The sequence below is a fragment of the Osmia bicornis genome, chromosome 6 (assembly GCF_907164935.1).
Source record: "Osmia bicornis bicornis chromosome 6, iOsmBic2.1, whole genome shotgun sequence".
Classification (NCBI taxonomy): domain Eukaryota; kingdom Metazoa; phylum Arthropoda; class Insecta; order Hymenoptera; family Megachilidae; genus Osmia; species Osmia bicornis.
In genome coordinates this window covers 3345161-3363334 of record NC_060221.1, presented here as the reverse complement: position 1 = coordinate 3363334, position 18174 = coordinate 3345161, and the positions used below count along the sequence as shown (strand labels likewise).

Here is an 18174-nt window from a genome sequence, read left to right as displayed (position 1 = left end):
AAAACTTCTTATCATCACAAACTAGAAAACGGAAATTCGTGCAAGAATTTCTTAGGATTTACGAAATTGATATTAAATGCTTCAGTAATTAATATTAAATAACTGATGTTACTTATTACATACTTGAGTATCTAATGGTAATTAATACTCACTTATTACATTCATATTTTATAATTAAAAGTTTAAATCAATGATCCCATTCTTCTACTTCGAGATCTTTTAACTCTAGCCGGAGCTGAAATAAAATTGTACAAATATAATATCCATAGATTTAACATAAAAAAGAAATAAAAATAGTTACGTTTTTCTGAAATTTCCCACGATGTAAGATCTGGGCTTGTACTTATTTTCTTTTTATTATTCTTCGTTCTACTTCGTCTAACGTGGGGAGTCATCGGAAGTGTTGATTTATTTAAAACAGAATCATTATTAACTTTCTCTGTAACAAATCACGTACGTTAAAAAATACAGTTATAAAAAATAAAGTATTGTTAAAAATTGCCCATACCAGAAAATTTAACACTTCGACGAGATCTTCGCTTATCGCCGTTTACATTTAGGGAATTCTGTAAATCCTCTTTTCCCTTATTTTCAGCAGTAATTTTAGCAGAATTCCTTCTTGTTTTCACTGATGGAGTTTTATTTTTGTTATATTCTGATTCAAATACATCGATAGACATTTTTCTGGGAGATTTACTGGGTGTAGGTGTGTTTGCCGAAGTAATAATTCTATTCCTTAAAACTCTTATGCTTTCATTGTGTTCATTCCTTTCTTTATTATATATAGACATACGGTTCTGGGACCTTTCTTTAGATTCATTTAAGTCTGTATTTTCTATATCTTTGGGACTTTTGTCCACAGCATTTTGTCTTCTTAAACTCCTTTGTGAGGATGGTGTATTGATATTTTTATTTGAAGTTATAAATGGTTCTTCCATTTTTAATATTTTTACAAAGGGTGATATAAATCCGCTTATTCTGGCAGGTGACATACTTTGCAGAGTTACTCTGCCAAATAATCGCATATGAGGCAATCCTGCTGGAGGTTTGAATTTGTAATCTGCAGGTGCAAAAGATTCTGGTCTCTTTTGTTTTTTATTTACAGACTTTTTATTTTTAGGGGAACGGTTTGTTGCTTGTTTTGTAAGAGCTTTATTCATTAATCTTTTCTCAGTTGCTCTTGTTACTCTTTTTGGTGGAGATGCAGGAGTTACAGTCCGATTACGTACCATTCTACGAGTTACAGGCTGTAGAGCAGATTGATTACTTATTGGAGAATGTATTTTGTGACGAACTACTCCAACTACAAAAGGTGGTTTCTTTTTCATTTGTTCAAGCTTTCTGCGTCTCTCGCGTTCAACTTTCCATTTCATTAATCTAATGAGACGATTGTTGACTGCAGGAACCATTTGTGCTTCTGAAAGTAAATTACAATTAGATTATAAACAATGACGATAAATTTTGAAAATACCAAGAATCTCTGTACAAACTTTTATTCCTTGGACTATTAGGCTCAGAAATGGAAATGTTTCTGTTTGCATTAAAAGTCTTTGCTCTCCGATTCTTACGCGATTCTTCGCGATTCTCAACCCGAAGAAATCGACCTTCCTTTGTGTTTCCCCAACCAAATTTCCTCGCTTTATACTGTTGTTTTAAAGTTGACATTTTATTTAATACGTAAACACTTCAGATTACAGTTAAAATACTTTATTACTCCAACAGCAGATCTTAACCAAATTTAACAGAAAGCAATTTGAATTACCGCACGACGCGATCAGACGCGATGTTATACCAGTGTCACCAACCATGTAGTACTAAATTGTAAATTCCTGAACCGGATCCGGATATCATGTGGCTAAGAAACTAACGGCGTTAGGCGGCAGTTTATTGAAATTTGACTTTCAATAATATTTCCAATCGTTTGATAAATATTTCGAAATTATCTATTTTTTCCTATAATCATTATAATGCATCCAATAAAGAACAAGAGTACCTATCAAAAATTAATGCTACAAATAGCTAGCTTTCTGCCACAAAAATTGCGTCCTGTCTTTTTACATCCTACAGGTTGAATTTTACCAAGCAAGTTTTATTAAAAGACTTCATATAATATTGATAATTCTTTAATTAATAGGACCTACCACGGTATTTTTTTGGGGACCAACTTTTAAGTGGTGTTTAGTAATTGCAGGAATAGGAGATATTAATAGACCTCCAAATACGATTTCTTTGTATCAAACTGCAAGTCTTATGCTTACAGGTGCTATATGGTCCAGGTATCTTGTTTTCAATAATTATAAATCTAAAATAAATAATTTACCTCACTTAGTAGTTATTTATCTGTTAGATATTCATTGGTAATTATCCCAAAGAACTATAATCTACTAAGTGTAAACGCGTTTACCAGCATGACCGGAATGTATAATTTTATACGAGGACTTTTGTATCAATTCAAGCATAGAGCCGAATAATAAATAATGTACATACAAATATATATTATAAAAAAGATTTACAAACATTCATGGTTTTATTTATTTATTTCACGGTTACGCTGACTATTCGTATATCGTCATAAGGTTTATCAGTTTTTGGATTTGTTTTTACTTGACTAATGTTCTGTACAACTTCCATCCCTTTTACTACTCTGCCAAATACAGTATGTTTGTTGTCCAACCATGGCTAAAAAGTTTTAAAAATGTTATGTCAGCCGATATACAGAATATAATAAAAATGTTACACTAAGCTCTCCCCTAACTTACAGTTGGCGTCAAAGTAATGAAAAACTGGCTGCCATTTGTATTTGGTCCAGCATTGGCCATACTTAAAGTGTACGGTCTGTCATGTTTTAAGTGTGGCCTAAATTCATCCTCAAATTCGCCTCCCCATATACTTTCTCCACCAGTCCCAGTCCCAGTAGGATCACCAGTCTGAATCATGAATCCCTTAATTACTCTATGAAATATGTGTCCATTGAAATAACCATTCTTTGCATGGACACAGAAATTCTCCACCGTTTTCGGAACGTCTTTCCCGAAAAGATTCAGGTGAATATCTCCAAAAGCTGTATGAACAATAGCAGTATCGTATATCTTCTGTACATTGGTAGTTTCTGTAGATGAAATAATGTCTTCTTTCGATGGTCTTTCATTGAAAACATCTCTATCACATTCTTGACTTTTAGTGTCTTCTGGTTCTCTTCTTGTAAACATATAAAACCTATTCTTTTTGTAAGCTGTACAAAAGAGAGTTGGATCTGAACGATTCATTTCTAATGTGGGATTCTCAGAAGCTTCCATTTCTACAGTTACAGCGGCGGATTTTCTAGTTTTTCCCTGTAAATATTTAAATCATAATAAATAAAAAATGAAAGACAAATTAAAACGTGTTAAAGATATAGAAATACATAAGTACCTGAAATAAAGCGAGTTGCATAGGACGAATATTTTCAGGTTTTCCCATAATTTTGATACATCGATTTGTGTATAAATTTACTAGTTTTACACCTAACATCGTACTATATAAAATCATATAACCAGATTCATCAAAAACTATATTTCCTAAATTTGTTTCCGTCTTGTCTAATTCTCTTTCTACTGCCATTCTGAAAATCATAATAGTAGTTTAGTCGTTTTAGTTATTTAATATATATATATTTAAATAACGTTACCTTCGTCCAAACTCCATATTTGGTAGTTGTTGGGTCGTTTGTTGCAACTCAGTAAATCTTTGTAACGTTTCGTCAAATACTCTATACAATTTTCCAGTACGAAAATTAAAGACTCTAACTTTTCTGTCTCCACTGAGAGAAGCAAATTTTTTGCCATCCGGTGATACCGCTAAACCACACGGATAGGTTTTATTTTTTGCGAATTCAAACAGATCAGTATCCAGTTTGGAATCAAATGACACGCATTTAGGAAATTTATATTCCATTTTCGGTCCTGTCCAGTATTCTAAAATGCCTGCTTTGTCCACAGAAATACATGTTTCATATACAGGATTGTACTGTCAACAATTAACATTTATATAGAAACAAATTTATGTAAAAGAACTGATAAAACTATAATACTAATATTAATTTTTCTTACTTTCATAGCAACAACAGGTTTAGTGTGTAGTTTTTCAAACACATGTAATGGTATACTAGTCCCCTGTCCATCATAAATAAAGATTTTATTTGATTCTTGAGCAGAAACTGCTATAGCAGGTATTGCATCACCAGGGGAATATACCCACTCACAGCAAAGTGGTACAAAATTTAGCTTTATCATATTGATCATATCTTAAATAAAATTATTCTGATTAATATACAGATCAATTTAAAATAGATTGATCAAGAAAATACTTACCAAAATTAATGACATCAAAAATTTTCATTGTTTTATCTAAACTGACTGTACATGCATGAACTCCATTACAACTAGCTGCCATAGATTGTATAATCGTTAAATGTGCACGAAAATGTTTGACAAATTCTATAAGCTCTTCTTGTTTTTTTCCAAAATTTAACATGGCCATCACAACTAGCAGTTAATACAAAATTTGATCTGTATTGATAAAAACCAAAGATTATTTTAAGATTGCTTTTATCTTGAAGTATTAAAATTTATTACAAATGTTAATAAATACTAACTTTGTTACCACAATATGAGTAATTACATCTCTATGCATGTATGATTTTTCATAACACTCGCAACATGGTAAATTGTCTGTGTATACTTGTTCGTATTCCAAAACTGAAACAAAAAATTTAAAGTTAGTTCATATCTTTTTCATAACAATGTTAAAATTTTATACCTTACAGGAGAATAATACTTGAATAACATTCAAATGTTAAGAAAAGGTTTGAGAAACGAACCTTTGTGTTTTTTTTGAGGTGCAGCTTCTGAAGGTAATGGACCGACCCACTCTTCATCATTGTCACTTTCATGCTCTCTTTTAATATTTGACATTGTTATAAAAACAGAAAAAAGTTTACCAATTTATATTACAGACGTGTTTTGAATACAATTTGTATGTTACAACCAACGTGATTTTTCTACTTCATTTTTCTGTGGCGCTTCGGTAGTTGATAATATGTGTGAAGTTAACTGCTAGCAGATTATAATTATATGGAAAGAAAGTAAAGAATAATCATCATTTCTGTATCACAAGCAATCACAAGACTGTTTACTGTTGAAAGAGTCATCATTTACATTAAAACCAACTGATACTCTTGTATGCATCAAAACATTTATAACATGTATCTGATACTGTTTAATAATCGATGAATAGGTTACTGTATTTCACTTACATTCCCTATATAAAGTTGTATTATGTTTGTGATTCATCAAATGCTGTAGAATAACCTCGATATGAAATTTGACATTTGACCACGTATTTGACGTATGTGAATGATATACTGCTATCATAAAAGCAGTGGAAGTCATTTGATTACATGACTATATTATACTATTTAATGGTTTGTTATAGGACAGATCATCTACTCGACCAATAATTTGTAACAAGTTAAAGAAATAATTATTTAAATTAATTTTACATCAATTTTAAGTTTAATATTATCAAGTCAAAATGAAGAAGAAGGTATGTAGATTTTTGTATTTATATAACATTTTACTTTCTTATATTAAATCATCTGTTTTACTTACTGATGTAAAATTAACATAAATGATGTTTTAGGTGCTGTTAATGGGTAAAAGTGGCTCAGGGAAAACAAGTATGCGTAGTATAATATTTGCCAATTACATTGCTCGTGATACTCGCCGTCTTGGAGCAACAAGTTAATACTAGTTTCATTATTTCATTGAATATTATTGTTAAAATTAAATACTTATTCAATGGTATCTCTTACAGTTGATGTAGAACATAGTCATGTTCGATTTCTTGGTAACTTGGTGCTGAATCTTTGGGATTGCGGTGGTCAAGAAGCATTTATGGAAAATTATTTTGCATCACAGCGTGACAATATATTTAGAAATGTAGAAGTTTTGATATATGTTTTTGATGTTGAATCAAGAGAATTGGATAAAGATATGCATTACTATCAGAGTTGCTTAGAGGCAATATTGCAAAATAGTCCTGAAGCAAAAATATTCTGTTTAGTACATAAAATGGATTTAGTACAAGAAGATCAACGAGATATAATATTTAGAGAGAGAGAAGAAGATTTGAAAAGACTTAGTAAGCCACTTGAATGTACTTGTTTTAGAACCAGTATATGGGATGAAACATTATACCGGTATGCCATTATTAATATATGATAATTTCACTTCATATTATTTCAAGGTTTCACATAAATTATTATATGTAGGGCCTGGTCTTCAATTGTATACATGTTGATCCCTAATGTAAAAGAGCTTGAACAAAGTTTGCAACAATTTACAAACATTATTGATGCAGATGAAGTACTCTTGTTTGAAAGAGCAACGTTTTTAGTAATTAGTTATTGTCAAAGGCAACATCACAGGGATGTGCATCGATTTGAAAAAGTGTCGAATATAATAAAACAGTTTAAATTAAGTTGCAGGTAAATTTTAAGAAAAGTACTAATTATAATTTAGATCAATTATAATTTGCAAATATATTTATAAATCATACTTTCAGCAAATTAGCAGCTCAGTTTCAAAGCATGGAAGTTAGAAATACAAATTTCGCAGCCTTTATCGATGTATTTACGTCAAATACATACGTAATGGTTATTATGTCGGATCCCGCTATTCGTAAGTGTTTGTAACTTAAATCTTTCTTTTTAAAAGCACTGACATTTTTTTCATATTGTTTCAGCATCAGCAGCAACGTTAATTAATATCCGTAATGCACGAAAACATTTTGAGAAACTGGAGCGTGCTAGTCAAAGCTCAGCATTAAGTAGATAGAAATCAGCTCGACCCAGGCGCGTTGTCACCCGGGTCCAAACTATTAATCATTATTAAATAAAATAATTTCTCTTCAGAAGGAAGCCAGCAGATTGAAAGTGCAGTTGCATGAGAACTTTCGTTTTCTACTAATCAAACTGAATTAATAGTTTTGTTAATGAAGTAATAATTTCAGTATACAATTTTTAACATACCATTATTAATAGTACAAGATCCTTAAGATAACTCGTATTATTTTCCAGAAGAAAAATTTCAATTCTTTCTAATTTTCTTAATACAAAATCTCAACGAATACATACATAAAATTATTGATAAGTATGTACGCTAATGGTGAATGACAGAAATAAATTCCCGCTAACTTGAAATTGTGCGCTATTGATATTGTACTGGGTGAATATATATTATTGTTTACTCATGGTAAATACTCTTTTGGTTATTAGATAATATATGGTTTCTTTTCCTGATTCTACATACGTTATTATGTCTTGTTTCTGTATAGCAATTATTCTAATCTGTTATAAAAAGATCTATTTTCCTACATTACATTCATATAATAATAATAACAATAATAATAATGTATTTTATAATATATATGTTGTATCATAATACTTAGATTCTCTTGCAACATCAATAAAATAAATGGATCGTGATTATTTTCTTGAATTGCGATGGTATTCATATTGGATTATGTACTATATATTGTACAAAGTTTTGATTCTATGGTATCTTTTAACGCAAAAAAGACAGATATTAAATTTATATAAGTTCATTTAGTCTTATTTACTAAGAAAAAATGAAAGAAAAAAGATATTGAATAATAATTGCTTAAATATGTATCGCTAATTTGTATTTTTTATCTGTACAAATAAACATGAAACAAAATTATAGAAAAAAAAATTTTTTTATATAGTGTTTCAATAAAGGGATACGATAATTATGTAATATCTACTTAATCTGCTCTTGTAAGATAAATGAATTTAAAACTGCCGCTTCAATAATGGCGGTCGTGTATTGTCATCATTGCAGGTGATAAAGCCTAGTCAAAGTGTCTATAAACACAATTATGGATAGAATAATCAAAGGAATAATACAGTATAGAAAATGGCATAGGGAAGGGATGGTGAAACAATTTCAAAAAGTTCGAGATCATCCCGAGGTATGTTAAACTTATTTTTCTAAGTTCTTTCTTATCAGCTTATAGACATTTTTTGTGGCACTTTCACGTGTTAATATATATTAATAATTTATGTATATCAAGTGGAAAACTATTTGTAACAGTATTTTGTATATTAATTATAATAAAGTATAGTTAAATTCAATCAAAAATACCCTTTTTATATGTTGTATTAATATTTACTGTAAAAAAGGATACTTCTTTTTTTTCTATGATCTTACCACGTCCTTGAACTAAAGTGTCGCTAATGAGAAAAATGGAATGCACACGTGTATTTTATAGCGCGAAATGCAAATAAATTTAAGAATTCTTTCATCGATTAAATCAATTTAATTATTTATTTTATATGTATTTGAATTTATATTGCATATCTATATGTATATGTATGTATATATTGAATATTACTAACTCATAATAAAATGATATTTACTTCAAATCTGTATTAATTATTACATTAACACTCACAAAGTTAATTAATTTGTATTTTTACTCTTATCACAGCCGAAAGCAGTATTTTTTACATGCATGGATTCTCGGATGATTCCAACTAGGTTTACGGAAACAAACGTTGGAGACATGTTTGTCGGTATGTTTAAATATTTATTTTGCTCAATATTTTTCTTTTTTATCGTGAAATTTATATTTTTCAGTCAGAAATGCCGGTAACATTATTCCTCATCCTCAACATTTTGTAGACGAATTAACAATGTGCGAACCAGCGGCTTTAGAACTTGGTTGTGTGGTAAACGACATAAGGCATATTATAGTATGCGGGCATAGCGATTGCAAAGCTATGAATTTATTGTACGCGTTACGAGACGAAGAATTTGCATCCAAAGTATGCATTTGATAGTATCGTATGACTTTATTTTTCATTTTTTCAATCTATTTATGGTAATTGTGATGTGTAGGTGAACAGGAGGATATCGCCGTTAAGAGCATGGCTATGCGCGCACGCTAGTAGCAGTTTAGCGAAGTTTCAACAACTCGAAATCAGTGGCTTCGATCAGCCGATACTTTTTCAAGCTGAAACGCCATTACGAAAATTCGTGGCCTATATCGATCCCGAAAATAAGTTCGCCATAGAGGATAAATTGTCTCAAGTTAGTCAAAGTATAATTATCAAATATAAAAGACGAACTTATTTGAAAACCTATACATAATGTCTGTTTCAATTTCAGGTAAATACTTTGCAGCAATTGCAAAACATAGCTTCTTATGGGTTTTTGAAGAAGCGCCTGGAGAGGCACGATTTACACATTCACGCCCTATGGTTCGATATTTATACCGGTGATATTTATTACTTTAGTCGGGCTAATAAAAGATTCGTTGAAATAAACGAATTAACCGAAACGCCTTTACTCGGAGAAATTAAGAAATACTATTCATAAATTATTTTATGCTTAACACGTTCGTCATCGGTATTTTATTTTATATGGGAAGTCGACGTCGTTACACATACGCGAGGCTGGTAGCGAACGTGTTAAACAGTAGTTTTCATCGAGGAGGAATCTCAACATTTCGTGGATTAAGACTGAATAACGTCTGAGGACGTTTGATCGTAGAATAATTAGATTCTCGTTCAGTCGAAGATCTTTATAATGTACCTGGATACGAAAGCAACAAGCTCTCGCCTTCTTTTTCTATTGAGATTCATGGCCATGAATGAAGGAAGATTATTGTTATATTATTGATAAATATTTATACTTCACGTAGATATATAGATGTTTTAAAACACATTATTATTTATATAGAAATTCACACATAGCATGTGTTCATATAAAGATATAAGGATGCCTGGATAAAATGATTTTTTTCGACGAATATATTATAATGGTAAAATATTTTTTATATCGTTATATGTTACGTACGATTTTCATGTATGTATATGTATATTTTTTTAACATTTTATAAAAATTGTGTATGTACTGAAAGTAACTTATATGTACTTACTACGGTAATAGTAAAAAATACATATTTCTTGTTATTGGGATGTTCGGTTTGATTCATTTAACGATCCACTTGGTTTCTCAGCTATCTGGTTCGGTATACTTTTACGCTTGAATCGCGCAAAGTTTGAAGTCGAGGTATAAGGAGTCGGAGGACGTACCGTACTGACGAATGGATGCTTTCGTGGCCAGGCGAACTAGAGCGTGCCACTCCCGAAAGAGAAAGCAAAACAACGAACTAAGGTGCAGAATTAGGATGATGGTAAATATGGTATCGGACGTTCGAGTCGATACGTTCAGACACTGTGCGATACTCGCAAAAAGAAGAACTTTCAAACAATGTGAATGTTATTTGCGATTGGAATTCTTTTCTAGGATCTACTTTTGAATCCTTATAAAACAGATGTCTGAAAATGTCACAATGGTAAAAGAAAACAGTTCCTAATTAAGGAATATAAAACGTCCAGGTAGTTTGGTAACTCAGGGAACTGAATGCAAATTTGCAATTTCTCCTTTTAGTTCCATAATTCAATATATACATAAAACTTGCATAAATCGTTCGGAGAAGTATGTCTTCTATAATTTACGAGTAACAGCGCATCTAGAAGCGTGGTTACGAGTCACGAATACATACGCGAATGCCTCTAAGTTAGACGCGAAAAATGGCTCGAGTTGCTCACGCTTTTCAGTATGTTTCACGGTAAAAGTGAAGAGGATTTTGCTACTGTGTCTAGGCGAATCGTCGAGTTGGTCCGGTTAGGCCGGTCTACCGAGTGTGACGAGCACCTATGCCGCGGTTTGCCGTCAACCGGAAGGTGGGGAGATCCAAGAATTTCCTTGGTCTCACAGGAGACACCGCGTCTCTTTCCATCGATGTGTCTCGCACCCCACGGAATCACCGTTGGCACACTGGCCTGAATCACACCGGGGTATCTATGACACTGGGAACAGGTGTGAGTACGAGTGTGTAGTACGGGTATTAAAAAGTAAAATCATCCTGCCTTTTATTCTTCTCATCGTAAGTGAGATTTAGAGCGAGACATTTTTTATGAGACCAATTTTTTATCCAATTCATAGATAACCGTAACGTTAAATCGGACTGCCGTTGCAGACGATCCAAAGGGGAAGGCATTCGGCAGATTTCCTTTTGAAAACTTGTCGAGACACAATGACGGTATCGCAACAAACGTTTTAAAGCGTGCACAGCGGCGAGTTTCCGCGGAGAGTGCCGCATTCGAATTGGATTCGGTTACGAAATTCAGGTGCACGGTAGTCTTCCGGTCCGTTTACCTGGATGGATGAACAATGTTGTTTACAGCAGAGAATTGCGTAGTTTTGCGGGCCAAGGGTCGAATTACCGAGTTTACCGAAGCCCGCGGGGGGTGAAGCAGGAAGTCAAAGACGAGAATCGACGGGTTTTCAACCCTCTGTTCACCGCAATTCTACCTCGCACCTCGCTTCCGCCTTCCTGTCTACTCTACGTTAAGTGGCGGAACGGGGTTCATTGAAAATTTCGTTGAAATATCGCTCGGCAATTTTGTTTTTAAATATTTTCTGTAAATCCATTTCGATAACCTACAGCGTACGAATTTCGGCTCGGCTAGATAATTAATTACACGGATACGACTTGGTTAATTTTTCTATGGTCAACGAGCGTTCCTTGCCACGAAACAGTGCTCGTATAAGAATAAGGTTTCGGAAAAATATACGACCGTAACGAAGTAGTAATGCCACCGGGGGCTGTAGCGTGTTATGCTTCGGCACACACCACTGGCCACGCACTCTTTTTCTTCGATCGGTCTAAAACGAAAGAACAAAAAGAAAAGAGAGGAAAAAAGGAAGCAGAGATCGGTGCGAAATCGTGACATCGTCACCATCTCTCATTACGGTTCGATTGATAGATCAGTTTCAAAATTTCGCGAAAAACAGTTTTTTCGAAGTGAACGCGATTCGACTTTCTCAATAATCGCAATCGCATTCCTTCTTTTTTTTTCTTTCTTCCTTTTTCTCAGCTGAGTCATTGATTATCCAGCCTTTCGATGTGTACGCTGATATTGCGTAAACGTCTTAATTTATTTCCTTTATTAAGTATACTAGATTTTGAGTTTTTGCTAAAAGATTAGCGAAGTGAAGTTTTGCAAGTTCGACGTTGCTAAATACCTATCCTGTTCTTTTTATTTTACGTACCGTAAAATATGCAAAAATTCTTCAATTTGTATAAATGAAAATTTCAAGCATGATAATGTTGCGTTAAAAAAGGAACAGCGTGTTTCTTCGTTATTTGACCCATTTATCTTTCTTGCTTGTACGTTTCGAAAGGTGTTCGATTAATCAATCAAAGAACACTGTGTTAAGAAATCAATCATCCATTTAAATATCCTGAGATTCACATTAATGTATAATATCAGATAATTCAACAATAAACGAGTTATTTTCAAACCGTTCGACTTAATTTGTTTAAATCCCTGAACCAAGCGTGTCAAAATCAAAATCAAGATTATAAACCATAAATTTTCACGACGGTTCACGCATCCTATTACTTTAATTGGTCTCAAGAAATCGGATAGAAGGAGAAGACTCTTTTCTCGGTGGCTGGTCGAGCCAGAATCCTTACGTGTCCGTGTTCCCGTTTCGAAGCCTTGTGTTTCGTGCTCGAGTAAAAGTGAGTCCCAGATAAACGGTATGTAATGCCGTAAATATATCTCGTAACACACAAAAAAAGAAAAAACGTGGTTCCGTGAATTGTTCGTGTCAGGTAAAATTAGAAACAGTGAACCGAAGGGGTGAAAAACGAGAAAAAGAATATCTAATTAGGTGGAGTACAGGATGAGCCTGGTCCTTTTGCCAAAAATTATTAAACTAGAAATAGATATTTAAATCGAAATGCAATGTTCAATTTAATTAATTATTTTTTTTTTATCTGGCTCATTCTGGACAAAATTTTAACTACGCCAATGGGTATGAACTATCGTTTGCTCTTTTCTTCCTCCTTCGGATACTATTAATGCGCATCGTTGGATTTAGGTCGAGGAAGTCACGAGTGGTGCGAGTTTGACACAATTTTCTCTGCTCGTCGGTCGAATGTCAAGGTGTAAGTCTTCGTCATCGGGTCTCGCGTGTGTGTCCTATTCGCCGTCTCGAAATGCCCGAAATTCTAAGCACGACCGTTAGACTAACGTTTAACTGTATAATCGTGGCGCAACTTGTACGAAAAAGAAACTTCTATCTTTCTTCGTCTGTTCCTCTAGCGATCTCGCTTCGCCCATCGATGAATTAATGAGCTCAACATCGTGGATACGCGTGTCAGAAATCGTTTCACGATTCCTTAGTAGAGTAGTAGGTCCCTTCTGTTAACCCTTTCGTGACCGAATTAATCATTTCGGAAATTTTGACGCGAGGTAAAACTTTATTTACCCCGGATACGGGGGTTCTTATTGTACATGGAATATTTAATATCGTCGAAGCATGATGCGTAAGTAACTCGATATTGCATCAACGAAATCACTCGGTTAAGGGGAAAAAAGTGATTTTGAGAAAAAAGGCGAACGAAAGGAACGATCGTGACCAATCGTCCAGGTCGGTGCCCAATTCCTCGGTAGCGTAGATAAGTAGGTATCCTCGAGAGCTCTCAGCAACTCTAGAAGCAGGTTTTTCTAAGCGTTTAAGTAAGATTTTTGCGCTCCGATTTTATATAACGTCGTTCCCTTGTAACCGCCACGCGTTGCGCCACGGTATCGCGTAAAATATGCTCGTTCGCTTTGCTCTCCGCGACCATATCCACCACGGCTACCTTACATTTACGGACCGATCGGAATAAAAATCGCGGTAAATCTATTGGATGGTTGTTACTCTATCGTCGTTGATGTCCTCTCGCGTGTTAGCTAAGTGTGCAAGTGAAAGCACAAGTCAGAAGAATTACGCGGACGGCACGAAATCGACGAAAGGATTAACGCCGTTTCCTTGAATTATCAAACTTGACATCGTTTTACACTTCGACTGGCGCGTTATCTTATTTTTAATTACCCTTCGATTACCATTTTTTTTGTTTTTTTTTTCAGCAATCGTAACCCTTTGGCGAAACACATTCGAAAGATATGTTTCATAACAATCGGACTGTTCAACGGCAGAGTCATGGCACGGCACATTCGTGGGTTCGTTGCACTGTCTGTTGTTGCAACATTTTATAATTAGGCCGTAGCTACGCCGCCGTTACGTTCTGCGAGTGCCGGGCAAAAATAGACGATATCATTGGGGGACATTCGACACACTGCGCTGCCGTGAATTGGCCAATTGCCGATCTACAACAAATACGATCATTTTTCCTCGCCGGGAACCGAAGCGAAACGACCAGCGGAGTCCTTCGTTGGTTCGCAACGTTCCATACCGCAAGGACTTATCAAGGACGTTCTACATATTTAGAAAGAAAAAAGAAAAAAATGAAAAAATAAAAGTTCACTTAAATTACCATTCTATTCCTTTTGCATTGCGTTAGCTGAAAAATAATCATCTTCTTTTGTTAAGAATCTTCACTTCATAAGATTCCCTCTATTGAGGGTGGCGTAATCTAGGGACTTGTATCTGTCCCTTTTTGCCCAACGAAAAGTTATCGGCCACGCGCATTATCGCGCCATTTTCAATTATATTGTTCATGCTTCTGTACTTTTAAGTCCACTCATCTTACTCCCTTTTAGTCGCCTCTTACGACAGGCAGGGGATACCGTGGCCGTATTCTAAGCCCCCCGAGCCACAGGGGGTCGAAACGCGACCATGATCGTAGAGATCATAGAGAAATCAATTACCGATCGATCTAATCTCTTCTCCTCCCCTTGACTGATAAAGGACACGAACCGGTAGACGCGTGTACCGGTGCGTAGGTCGTCGCTGCGTGAGCGTACAAGTTCAAGAACAATGGCACTTCACGATCTGTATAATGTAGGTACAATTTTGCCAGCCTACAGTGGCGGCTTATTGTGGCGGCGGCGGTGGTAGTGGGCAGCTCTCGTACCACTGACCCACAAACACACTTACCTATGTTATACTATGCTGCTATATACACTGCTGTTCAAAAGTATCGAGCATATAATCGTTATAAATTAAACATCATTTTCAATAGAATTATTCGAATCTCCGTTTCAAAATACATCGACGATATGTCTCTAACAAAACCATAGTAAGAATTATTAAAGAGGTCTGATTAATTGAAAAACAGAGGAGTATTCGAAACTTTTAAACAACATTGTACGGTAATGTCGCTGTACCTTTAATGCCGGTACACACGCGTTTCCGCTTCGTTAAGACGCTTGTATACGTCGTCCTTGGAAGATTTACTCGCGGACCTGATCGCACTCCTGATGGCGCTTCGTGAATTTTTCATTCGGACCATGTGCCAACGTGTGCACCGAAAGTAGTCTTACATCTGTAGGGAGATTTATAATAATTAAATGTAAAATTTGGGAAAATATTTGCAGAGTATTTATAGGAGCCCAGAATGGAATAGGATGAACGGAAATTCATATTTCAGTAAACTAGCGCGAAGAAACACGAATCCGTGAAGATAAATTACCGCGTAACTGTTCCGACAGAAAATGGACGCGTTCTATACTCCCGCGTTTTACTCTCAATCTCGATTGACCCACTTGGTAAACAGGACAAACTGGAAGAGCAAGGCTGGGGTCCTGCATAACACGAAGAAAGAGAAGGCCGATTCGACTCGACGCTTTTTTTTTCTTTTTTCTTTTTCTTTTTTACTATCGTCGCGAATCGCCAAGACGAGGATGAGGCAGGAGACAGGAAGCAACGAGACGGAAGAGGAAACTCGTGTTTAAGATCTCAGCCAATTCGTTATCGCAGCCACGGCTTTGGATACCGCGACCCACTCTTGGTTTCTGATGCCAAACAAACTGGAAACAATCTCTTCTCTTCTTCCCGAACGTTCAGTTTGTGCTCCAATTGACCCGGCTACCGAGAACAAAAGCTTAGTCTATCCTGATAAATCGCCAACCGGATATAATCGCGCGCGACGTGGCTGAGCACGGACAGAATTAAAAAGACGGCTCGAGATCGGTAGAAGTGTACAAGTTTCGAAATAAATTGTTAATTTTCGATGAATTTAACGTACAATCATTTTGTCGCCTCCGACGAGACACTTTGTTCTCGTTTCCTTTCGCAATGCCGTTCGTTCTACATCGAGTTAACATGATAATTAATAAAAAGCGAAAAAAAAAACCTACGCTCGATCCTCTGCTTCTTTTATCGTGGAATTTAGGACACTTTTTTGCCGACGATTCATGATAAAAAGACTTTACGATACAAATTTATTTTTACGATCCAGCAACTGTACATACCAGAATCAAACTAGTCGTCCTTGTTCCGTCTTTTTTCATTTATTTTATGAACTCAGTCATCCTAGGACCATGCCCGAAATCGTACATTAAATTCTAAGCCTTTTTAAACAGCTCTATTTTTGAATAAACGCAAGGTGAAATTTAATAGCGCCTAGATTCCATTCGCATGACTAGGGCGCACGAACCCTTACCTAGTTAATTTTGGAAATTTTCGAAATCGGGATGGTGTTGACTCGACTCCGTGTATCGCACCGTTGTGCCCAAATTTCTCCCCCCTTCTGTATACCGAAATCCGGAACCTCGTTTTGGTGTACGGGGGCCGCTACACTCCACGGAATGTCCTCATTTTTTTCGGGGGCCTCGGGGCCTCGAGGTTCCGCGTGACTTCCTCAACGTAAGAACCGGGAAGAAAGATGTATCTACGCGTCCTCGTCCCTTCCAAAATTTTATCTACGTCTTCTGCCACTACTATTTTATTTTCCTCGATCATTGCCGAACCTGATCGAACCATCAGGTGTCGCTAAAGAACGGCTGTTAGACAGGTGTTACAATCCCATAACTTTTTCTTAATCCGATTACCATTTCAAATTTGCACGCGATACCGAATCAGCGGGCATTCATCGTCGAGAAGTAACGACGAACGGAATTGTTGAAAATAAAAAAGGAAGCAATACGCTTCGCGCATATTTATGTAACGATAGCAATGGCTCTGTACCGAGGAGCGTGTAACGGCAATGCGAGTAAGTTTCCTCGTAAGTTCGTGTAACATCCGTGTCGTTCGCTATGGCTACCCGCCACCCAGGTTACTATCTATCCCCTCTGTTTCTTCTTCTTCTTCTTCTTCTTACTATCATCACGCATGTACACTATCACGTACGCCTGTCTACGTGTAGCCACGTGTGCGTCACACTTAACGCCTATCTCTAGCGATGGACGAACGTGGTAAGGATAGAGCTCGATGCGTTCGACGCGTATACCACGAAGAAGTTTCACTCGGTTCTTCGCTTCGACTCCGATTTCTCGGTGTATCGCGTACTTACGTATATAAGAGCAGCTGTTTTAATCGGAGAACGGCCAGCCAAGTCCTTGGCAAGGCCGATCGAGACATCATCGCCTTTTTCCAATTAGCACACTTCTGGTTATAATCGGTTCCTACGAACGGAATAGCTGTCATCTAAATAAAATTATTTCTTCTTCCCTTCGTGAAATTCGAATGGAATTTCGAATAACTTATTGTTTATTACACTGTGGAATAGGAGTTTGAAAATACCGCAGACTGTGAAAGGGAAGAGCGGTTTCGATTTTGGAGATTTATGACACCTGGGACCTGGCCGCACCTTGTATCAGCAGGCACTGGTCAAAATTCAATTGGCTACGTGCACAGCTTCCTAGGTGTCGTAAAATCCGATGAAAGGATGCTCGGTGGCCACATCTAGGCCCACAGACAGTTTTCAGCCGATTTACTACGGTCAAGTTTTACAACGGAACCCTGCCATTTCTCGCCCCCGCGGAATAGGTACAATCTTTTCGCATTGTTTAAACGAAAAATCAGCGAATCTAAATTTAAAACTGAAAATAATAAGAATCATTCTACAAGTGATAAATAATCTTATGGAAAAATTGATAGCTTCAAATTTTACCGAAAAAATTGTTCCCAGGAAATTCGGGGTATCTGTAATAGTAATCTGCGAAGTACGCAAAAGTGCACTTTTTACGACGTTTTATGACATTATTCGAAGAATCACATTATCCCCTGGTCAAGGTCTCGAGATGCATTCAGTCAGGTGTAGGTACCGGGCAGTTAATGGTTGTCCAGTGGCCACATCGAGGGC

General features: G+C 35.8%; 4 protein-coding genes across 4 annotated transcripts; 2 read left to right on the top strand and 2 right to left on the bottom strand.

Annotated features, from left to right (window-relative positions):
- Nucleotides 1-88: 88 nt before the first annotated feature.
- LOC114874683 lies at nucleotides 89-1814 on the bottom strand. The gene is made up of 4 exons (XM_029184193.2): nucleotides 1491-1814; nucleotides 509-1417; nucleotides 302-439; nucleotides 89-235 (listed from the first exon to the last, which is right to left on the bottom strand). The coding sequence occupies exons 1-4, from the start codon at nucleotides 1663-1665 to the stop codon at nucleotides 183-185; spliced, it is 1275 nt and encodes a 424-aa protein (XP_029040026.2). The 5' UTR covers nucleotides 1666-1814; the 3' UTR covers nucleotides 89-182.
- Nucleotides 1815-2475: 661 nt separating this feature from the next.
- Nucleotides 2476-4954, bottom strand: LOC114874681 (peptidylprolyl isomerase domain and WD repeat-containing protein 1). Its single transcript, XM_029184191.2, is given in 9 exon segments — nucleotides 2476-2679; nucleotides 2760-3332; nucleotides 3412-3601; nucleotides 3668-4005; nucleotides 4089-4282; nucleotides 4350-4497; nucleotides 4499-4547; nucleotides 4634-4736; nucleotides 4859-4954. Coding segments are annotated over 9 exon segments (1833 nt in total). The 5' UTR covers nucleotides 4953-4954; the 3' UTR covers nucleotides 2476-2535.
- A 536-nt stretch (nucleotides 4955-5490) lies between these two features.
- On the top strand, nucleotides 5491-7240 carry LOC114874684 (ras-related GTP-binding protein A). Its single transcript, XM_029184197.2, has 6 exons — nucleotides 5491-5583; nucleotides 5680-5779; nucleotides 5854-6238; nucleotides 6311-6526; nucleotides 6604-6719; nucleotides 6784-7240. The coding sequence occupies exons 1-6, from the start codon at nucleotides 5572-5574 to the stop codon at nucleotides 6873-6875; spliced, it is 921 nt and encodes a 306-aa protein (XP_029040030.1). The 5' UTR covers nucleotides 5491-5571; the 3' UTR covers nucleotides 6876-7240.
- Nucleotides 7241-7846: 606 nt separating this feature from the next.
- On the top strand, nucleotides 7847-10042 carry LOC114874685 (beta carbonic anhydrase 1). Its single transcript, XM_029184198.2, has 5 exons — nucleotides 7847-8031; nucleotides 8551-8635; nucleotides 8700-8887; nucleotides 8961-9152; nucleotides 9231-10042. Exons 1-5 carry the CDS (start codon nucleotides 7939-7941, stop codon nucleotides 9438-9440), a joined length of 768 nt encoding a protein of 255 aa, XP_029040031.2. The 5' UTR covers nucleotides 7847-7938; the 3' UTR covers nucleotides 9441-10042.
- Nucleotides 10043-18174: the final 8132 nt, after the last annotated feature.